We start from the raw sequence: 9,609 nt of genomic DNA, 5'->3' as shown, positions 1-9,609 counted from the left end.
GAAAGAGATGAAGAGTCTTAATTTATGGAAGAAGGAACTACGAAACCTCAGCTTTCTATCCGCGCCCTTTGCACTTAATTTAAGGCTATTTTGGTGAAGTTATCGCCGATTATCCAAAGATAATAATTTATTTCGGATTAGCTAGCCCCATCATTTTCTGCCGCTATAATAACAGTCGAACCTGTTTAAAACAATGATCTACCAAATCTTATTGAGCCGTCGATCCACAATTATTCAAAATGGTGGCACGACGTACTGCTCACTTGTGCACCAGCTGCAAAAACACTTATCCCATTCGCATGGGGGAATTTTGGGAGAGGTTTCGCTTCTTTTTAATCAGCACCTCATCTTGCCATTGACCAATATACTCCGAAGCGGAGTCTGGACGTCGAGTTTAACGAAGGAGAGTGCCGTCTCTATTGCTCGCAAAGTCCCTACTGTAGCTTCAGCGAACATCAAGCAGCATGAGTATTTTTCGTAGATTGCACCGTGCACCTTCCAGTGAGACGGCAGCGTCATATTCCAACAATGGACGTCAAAGCAGGTTCAGTCGTTCCAGCAGAGTTATCCAAAAGGCCCTCGTTGTCGGGCCACTGTGTGATACGCCCGAGACTCCTACACGCAATCGAAAGCGTGATCGTCTCAGACGCTACCTCGCTCGTCGACGAGAGAGCAAAACCAAAGAGAACGCGCCCTACTTGTGGCCTGCGATACTTTCAGCCGACAAGGAAGAGATCCGATCTTCAAACGACACGGAGGACGGTGACGACGTCTACATGGTCGACTACCACAGCGACTCGGATTCCGACGACAATTCTCTGTCTGAAGACGACTATGTGCCTCCACCCGTGGCTGTTCCAGAGATGTACCGAAGGCACGACCGTCAAGGTGGTATCACAGTAGCCGGGGCTCGAATTTTGTTCACGTATGCCGAATTCAAGCGACAGCAAATGATGCTAGGCAAGCTTCAGTCGGTCCCCGAAGCTGAACAGCTTATAATACCTTTGGGGCTGCACCGAGAGCATATCGCCATTCGTACCTATTGAGAAGAAAACAGAACTTGTTGTGTCTGGTTGTTGTAATGAAGCGTTGACCAACGCCACGTTCACTTGATGTAAATTCGTTTTCGTTATCTTTATAGTGTCTTGCCAACTCTCCTCACGAATTGACGTTTATGTGACGCATCGTCGGAGGCAAAATGACAAGCCGATGCTGCGTACGGACAGAAAGCACATTCGGCAAAACTTGGCTTCGGCTCAAAATTTCCGCGTCGTAGTCCTGACGCGACCTCAACGACGGCGTCTACAGCTTCCTGTGCTGCCTCCTCGGAGAAGTGCACAAACCCGTTGTCGTCGTTGCCTGCTCTGCTAATTCTTCTACGTCTTGATTTACTTGGTTCATTAAAAGTCTCACCGATCTGCTGCAGCTTCGCCCCGTGCGGTGCTTCGCCAAATACCGTTGTGAAGGCGTACATGTACATTTTAAGCTGTAAACTGTCACTTGCGAGCTTACGCATGTTGCGATCAGCGCCGCCCATATTCGACTTGAACTCCTTGATGACTAAAGAGAACGAGCCATCGCCAATAGGATTAAAGACTCGGTCAATGCGATCCCACACACCGCGCAACTCCACATTGGCTTCGGGGACGTGAAAGGAAAAATCCTTCTCGACGTGGACAATCTCTTTCAGCTGCAAGTCACCATAGTGAGTCTCAATAAATTCCCACAGCGCCATCATAGCTCGCTCAAGCACGAACGAGGCCTCTTCCTTGGAGGTAAAAAGTCCGTATCCGTCACCAGCCCAGGCACCCCTGAAAGCTTCCTCGGCTTCTACAGCTGCGAGCGTCTTCACCTCCTCTGTAATCTCATCGTTCCGTTGTGCAGCAGCGATAGATTTGGCAAACGCTGCTATACCTTCATGCAGTGCCCGCCCAAACATCATCGAGGTGGAAACGTCTCCATCCAGTTTCATTATTCGACTGAGGTAGTATCGATGTGGGCAACGAAGGTACTCGGAGATCTGCGAATATGACAAGTGAGAAGGCTCATACGATGCTCTTGTTGCTGCTGGGACAGGTGAGCGATGACTGTTTACACTGCTCGCACTAGACGTTTCCGGTCGTTTAGCAGGCGGCTTCTTCATACTCATCGGGTCTTGATTCTGTTCGGAGTAAGTCGCATTACCATCATCACTGCTCGTCTTTGCTGTGGCAGCTTGACGCTCCTCGTAATGAAAAATCGGAAGAAACACGCGATTCAAGAGCTTGCGCACTAGTTGAGCCACCTCCGACAACCAAACGAGCGAGGCCTCGGTTGCTTCTTCGCCGTGTAAGATGGCTTGACATGTCGACGAGTGTTTAAGCGATGAGGGTTGAGGGGGTGAAGTGGCATCGCTCGCTTCAGTTCCCGCCTTGTTGTTAACATTGCCTTTGGTGATTGCTGGTGGGTCACCTTCATGCCAGATCGGTTGAAAAGTTCGGCTAAACACCTCACGCTTGGATGTAGAGGGGTCTGCAAGCTCCGCGAAAGAAATAATCACCTCACTGTACTCTCCCATTGTTAAGGCCTGATAAGCGATTTGTTCACACTGCTCAAGGTGTTCAGTGCGTGTCTGCACCGGGTACGGTTCACTAAGCAGCTCATACGGGAGTGGGAGCGTGAGTCGCTTCATCCGTCCAGGGAACTTGCTATCACGCATCGACATAAACACCAGCACATGCTGATTATCTTCTTCGCCAGAGACTGAAGCTGCAAGCGACTCGAGCGCGTAAGCTGTCAGTGGAAGTACACGAATGCCTGAATGCCCCCCAGACGCGCTCGAACTAAGTATGTCTGTTGCGTCTTCTAATGATACAGATGACGTCAAGTTGGTTTCCCTCAGCTGTTGCAAATACGGCACCACGAACGTCACTTGACCACTCTTTACCACATTTTGTGCACTCTCGAGTTCTCGTAAAAAATCTGCTAGTACTACAGACTCGCGTTCCTGTTTCGGTGAGCTGGGACTTAGTAGTGCTTCCAGTCGACCCGTCTCCTCCAGGAAGCTCTGCACGATTTTCACTGCAGAGAGTTGATGGCAATCACCACGCATCCGCTTGATGAGTTTCACAAACGATTCGGCTATCTCTAAGCCACGCTCAAGCTGTGAAGCCACTGGCTCTGGCAACTCGAGCTTCTCACCTTCTCTGTAATTGAGGGAGGCCCCTAGCGACTTGCTCTGACTATCAATAAAGGCTTCGAGAACTGGGAACAGATCCACGTGACTCCGGTGCTCTTTCTCCATTAACCAGGATAGCAATTCAGCTGGAAAAGCGAAACACTCTGAGCGTAAAACGTTGTAGAGATGACGCGAGTCACTCGGGAAGCACAATGCACACAACAGTGAGAACACCGCATTCACACCGGGTTCGTCGAATAAATGGATAGGTGCACTAGTGGAGTAAGTTGCAGCAAATTGGCCGGTAGCCAGGTCAACAGGAAGTCCCTGTTTCTCAAATGCCAACATGATCCGACTTGCATCAGCGTGCGTGGGGCACAACACAGTGGCATGGATAGATTGACCAGATTGCAACTTTTGAGCTAGAAATGCACCGATACCCTTTTCTTCCGCTTCAAACGTACCGAAACTCCAGCACTTTAATGGGACAGGAGATGGTGTAGTGATGCCCACGTTCTGCGCCAAGACCTGCTTTGCAAAAGCTTGCATCTTCGCTCGCTTGTTGGTAATCGCGTCTTCGACGTCCAAGGAGAGACGAGTCACACTGCAATCCCGGCCTATACTCACTGCCGTCTTCAGTAATTGCTGCTCTAAAATCTGCGTATGTGAACATTCGTCTCTGTCAAATAGTACGCGACTGAAGCTGGCACTGGACTGGACACTCGGTTGGCCACACAAATGCCCAACAAGAGTCGCCATCGCAGGCGTCATCCTCTGGACATCGTCCACCACCATGTCCGTGTAGTCCTTCAGCACCGCTTTACTCGTTTCTTTAGCTGTAGCTCCCTGCACTGCAAGGCCACTCTTCTGCACTCCACACAGTTCCAGCACATCCATCACCAGACCGTCCCAAGATGTGACGTCGTGCTGCATCAGTAGCTCCTGATATTTCCTGTACATTTCCGCTAGTTCCTGAGGCAATTGTTCCCCAGAAGCCGCGGCTACGGCCGCGTACTGCTCCGGTATGATGCCCTCTTGTTCCAACAGCCGAAAGAACTGCAGCAAGTCCCGTATCCCTTTGCGTCTTTGAAGCGTTGATCTGCCCGCGAGACGAGACACGCCCGGTGCTTCCGGTGCATTGTACAGAAGCAGCGCCGTCAACTGAGCGCGGCTGAAGACTCGGCGCTCGCGTCCACTCTCGCGCAGTAGCAGCTGACAAAACTCGCGGACACCAAACACTCCGTGACCGCGACGCTCAAGCTCAAAGGCGGATGCGTCTCGCTCTAGCGCAGCACGCACAGGCGGGTTAGGCGCAGAACTTCCTGTGATAAATAGGACGCGACGCTGTGGCTGCCCCAGGAGCCATCGAACGCGCTGCAAGGCTTGGAGGTTGGGCACCGAAGTAATCAAACTTTGGTGCGTGACGCTGGCGCTACCTGGGAGAGATGAAGCATTGAAGTTGAGCGCATTGAGAGAGGAGGCACTGGAGAATAGGCACTGAGTATGGACGGATGATGGCCTCGCCTGGCGCAGCAGCGACTGCCGCGCGACATATAGCTGCCGAGTCATTTTGGCACAGATCTACTGGACATCAAAAATGGGCACTGCCTATTTTTAAAATGGAAAATGGGCATATTATTAATAACCCTTTTCGCGAACACGGTTTTTTCCTTAACCTGTCTGTCCGTCCGTCTGTCCGTCCGTCTGTCAATCAGTCCGTCGCTTTCCTCTCTTGCTGCTTTTTCCTGCCTTTTCGCATGGCTACACTTAGCCTGCCCATCTTACCGACCGCGCCAATCTTTCTGACTCGACCTAACTATGCCAAAATTACAAAAAATTCAAAAGCGTCACACGATTAACTCGCGCCCTGATTGGGCAATACCTGCCGACCTGCGATACTGACTGGATCTGTCGCACGATCAGACCGTCTCTCGCCCTCGCGATTGGACGTAAGGTAAACATTTTTGCCTTGCACGAAACGCATCGTGGTTGCAAACAGCCAGGCGAAACTTGATTACTGACATTTAGCTACGCAAAACCTGTCGTATGTACTGAAATCGGGCACAGTAACGACTTTATTATGTAAGAGCTCTGCACACTTCTCAAATAGAGATATTTATTATTATTAATGTAGACTTCACAGACCAGTATTTTGTAAGAGCTCTGGGATGTTATTTTCCACACACTTTTCAAAGTAAAGACGATATTAATAGTACTAATACTAGCGCTCTGGGCGCCCGCTCCGCGGACGCTAGGGCATGGTTGGCTGGTGTAGAGAGGGTTGACCACCTCCGCTTCGCTGCGGTGGGCTTAGATTCCTTACTCAAAGCAAGCTACATATAATATGAATTCCGTGTTCTAGCGTATTTGCTTTAAAAAAAACACTGTACACACTAGCATTAGTCCTCACATGTTCTGCCTCACCAACCGGCTCTCCACCTATCTCTTGCATTTCTTGAAGTCAGTTCTGACAACATATATGTGAAGTATATCTGACAACTGGCTGTTACAGATGGATAGGCGTGTTACAGATCTAGCTCGGCTGAATATTGTTGATCGTCATGGCAAAGGTAGACATGACTGTAAATCATTGCGAAAAGGAACTATTTGTCGTTACCTCCAGGGTTTAACGTGATCTGCAAGATGAACACCATCTTACCCTAGGGGATGTTGTCTTAATTCTCGATTGAGCGCTTCGCTCCTGAATTAGTACCACTCTGAAGAGCGCTTCATTGCAAACTCACTCTCTGCTATTCAGAATGTGGGTCATTACCGTTGGTGTACTGAGCCTCAGCATAAATCGGAAAGAGGTTCCACAAAAACTTCGAGATAGAGAACACGTCTACCAAAGCGTATTGGGATCCCACGTCATCGGGTGAATTTGGCGACAGGTACTACTTCGTCTAGCGGATAGGTATTCGTTACCATATCGCTAAAAGCGACGGTCCAGTAGAGCAAGTTTTAGTCGTCTTTGCATGCATAGTTTGGTGTATAACCGCTAGTATTTCCGATGTTCACCAAAATTACCGATTCTCCCCTCGATTTGGCTCGCTGAGCTCATAATACCATGATATCTCTGAAGGAAACGTACCGATGTTCGCTGACTCGACAAAATTAATTAGACTGACTTTATTCATCAGTTCCGTTCGTGTTCTAACTCGGGCATGATAGGATGATCACGGTTGACTTACTTACCGACTTATTTGCGTAGTTACTGACTGAAAGAGTGGCGTAGATCCTTTCGAGTGGTATTTACAGGTTGGGATATGTATGAGGAACATACGAAGTCACATATCTGTAGACAAATTATTAGATCGTAGATATCTAAGACCTGAATTGAAAAGTAGTTCATGTACATTAGATGAAGTACTTTCGCTACCTACCTGCCCGTCGTGCTATTGGATATGTCCGTATATATCCCGTAATGCCGTTAATGGTCGTGGTAACCAACACCCATGCATTGGGTCACTGCTGCGATTTCAGTACTTTTGCATCGTCGTGCTAGCTTACTGTACCTACGCTTATGATGTATCCGTCTATATGATCAAGCGCGTCACTAATTGGGCACAGGTCATACCCACGGTGATGCAGGCAACCTTATACAGGACAGCTGCCCAGGCGTCTGTTAGCAGTAGTCAGGCAATAAATACGCGCGCGGTCGTTACACATTATAGCCATCCGCGACTCAACCGAGCTCTTATCTCGGCCGTTATGGACAGCGCAGTAGTGCGAACAGATATTAGACTGCCGTGCCTACCGGTATGGTCTGCACTACCACACACGTGCTCCTATCTTTGTAGGCAGCAACGTATTCGTTGCACATAGTGCTTACACAATTCTGTAGTTTCAATTTGTGGGCGCACACTAATGGAATATACGCTGTGAACGTTGACGATGCAGATAGCGTGGTCTTGCCTTTTTCCAAGTGAGCGAGTGTACGTGTAACGCGTATGCAGATAGGGACGGTCAGCTTGCGGCTGTCCACAGTAGATTACCACGTGCTAAATATTATTTGAAACGCGCTACGCTATTTAGGTGTGTAAACACTACTGACTGCGCCATAGACAGATTACCGTATGTGCGGCTCCAAACCTCGCACTGTAGTCCGGTATATTAAATACAAAAATAGGTGGGAAAATGGGAGCCTAAAAGAGTATATTTACCAACTACTTGCTCTTCTGCTGCTTCTTATATTAATCATTTCCCGCCTCTTAACCTTCTAGCGTATCCGTCTGTCAATAAGTCCATCCGTTTCCTTTCTTACTGCTTTTTCCTGCCTTTTCGCATGGCTACACTTGGCCTGGCTAATACAGCTTCGTCCCATCCTATCAACCGCGCCTATCTTTCTGACTCGACCTAGCTATGCATAAATTACAAATATATCCAAAAGCGTCACACAATTAGCTCGCGCCCTGATTGACCTGCGACACTGACTGGATCTATCGCACGATCAGACCGCCTCTCTCCCTCGCGATTGGACGTGATGTAAACATTTCTGCCGAGAACGAAACGCATCGATTGGATGTAAGCACCAAGGCGAGCTGTGGTGATTATTATTTATTGAAATTTAGCTACGCAAAACCTGTCGTATGTACTGCAAATCGGGCACACTAACCACTTTATTATGTAAGAGCTCTGCACACTTCTCAAATAGAGATATTTTTTATTATAAATGTAGACTTCACAGACCAGTATTTTGTAAGAGCTTTGCGATGTTATTTTCCACGCACTTTTTCAAAGTAGAGTATTTTTATCATCATATATAATATTTTTATTTAAGAAGGCTTCATGACCTTTGCGTTAGTTGCACCCGGACCCCGCACTGCATGCGTGAATGGTACCTAGGTGGCTGCGTTTAAAATCATTGTTATTGCTTAATAGTATGTTTGGTTTAAAAAAAATGAAAATAGTATTATTTAAGCGATTGCCAAAATTATAATAAAATAAATTTTGTTTAATAATAAGTAACAGCATTAAATGGCCGTGTACTGGAAATTAGTTTTACGTGTTTTATTGGTTAAAACAATATAATGCTTATGATATAATAATACTATTTATTATTTTGATTAATAAAATACACCTAGCAGTAAATACCCGCTGGAAAACCTAATATTTTTACGCACGTTAGTAATTGTAATAGTTTGCTCACAGTTTGCAGCATGGCGAGGCCTACGGGCAAAGCGAAGATTGACCTGCTACTGCTGAACCCGCAGCGACGGACCCCCGAGCGCGGTGCGTATGCTGCGGGATGCCGCAATATGGCTACGCGCTCCGTTCAATCAGCGGACAAGACACCGCGTGACGCTCTATTGCCTGCGAGAATGACGCAAAAGCGACCGCGTTCTAATTAAAAAAAGTCCCCACCGCCGGATCCAGCGGAGGTCCGCAGTCAGCATAGTCTGGCGAGTGTTAAAAAAGCATGGGCCCTGATTAGCTCCCCCAAAAATAAGAAGAAGTGTATCCGCCCTCGCAAGCCGCCCGACCGAAACGCCAGGTATATCGAGCAAAAGCAGCAGCAGCAAAAGAGCAAGTAATTGGTAAATATAACCTTTTAGGCCCCCATTTTCCTACCTATTCTTGCATTTAGTCTACTGGCTGACCGGGCGAGACTTGGGGTCGCACATACGGTAATCTGCCTATGGCGGGGTCAGTCGTGTTTACACACCTAAATAGTGTAGCGCGTTTCAAATAATATTTAGCACATGATATCTACTGTGGACATTCGATAGCTGGCCGTTTCTATCTGCATACCCGTCACACGTACACTTGCTCACTTGAACAAAGGCAAGGCCACGCTATCTGTATCGTCAATGTGCACAGCGTATATTCCACTAATGTGCGCCCATAAATTGAAACTACAGTATTGAGTGAGTACTACGTACGACAAACCCGTTGCTGTCTACGTAGATACGAGCACGTGTGGGGTAATGCAGACCATACGGTGGATGTTGCAGGTTGATGTTCCTGTATACAGCTCTGTATTTTTGTGTCCTGTCCATAATGGTCGACATATGAGATCGGTTGAGTCGCGGATGGCTACAAGGTGTACCCGCCGCGTGCGTATAAATCACTACTGCTAAGAGACGCGCGGTCAGCTTGCCTATATCGCTGCGGTATGGCCTGTGCCCAGTTAGTGACCGGCCTGGTAATATAGACTGATACATTAGAACCGTAAGCACGGTAAGCCAGTGTGGTGTAGCGGGATCAGCAAAATCTGCGAGATTGCCAGATCCAACTTACCAACTGCGCCCAGACACCGACTAACGGAGGGGGTCCCCCGATGATCCGTGTTCTGCTGAACTTTCCTCACCTTGTGTACCCGTCGGTAGGGCGGGATCTGCTCTCTCGGTAACTTCCGAAGAGTTCAAGTGGTGAAGCTTGAGTGTCTTGGCGAGACGTGGGGATGGGGTGGAGCAGCAGTGGAAAATCTTCACTCTGCGTCCGTGGATGGT

At 48.2% G+C, this 9,609-nt stretch overlaps 1 protein-coding gene across 1 annotated transcript; it reads right to left on the bottom strand.

Annotated features, from left to right (window-relative positions):
• Window positions 1-1,302: 1,302 nt before the first annotated feature.
• Window positions 1,303-5,811, bottom strand: PITG_20731 (uncharacterized protein; the record flags this gene model as incomplete). The annotated part of the gene is made up of 6 exons (XM_002895476.1): window positions 1,303-1,364; window positions 1,414-3,060; window positions 3,622-4,640; window positions 5,040-5,065; window positions 5,568-5,602; window positions 5,775-5,811. The coding sequence occupies 6 exons, from the start codon at window positions 5,809-5,811 to the stop codon at window positions 1,303-1,305; spliced, it is 2,826 nt and encodes a 941-aa protein (XP_002895522.1).
• Between the last annotated feature and the right edge of the window lie 3,798 nt (window positions 5,812-9,609).

The sequence above is a fragment of the Phytophthora infestans genome, genomic scaffold (assembly GCF_000142945.1).
Source record: "Phytophthora infestans T30-4 supercont1.170 genomic scaffold, whole genome shotgun sequence".
Taxonomy (NCBI): domain Eukaryota; phylum Oomycota; class Peronosporomycetes; order Peronosporales; family Peronosporaceae; genus Phytophthora; species Phytophthora infestans.
This window is presented reverse-complemented; position numbering and strand designations above follow the sequence as displayed.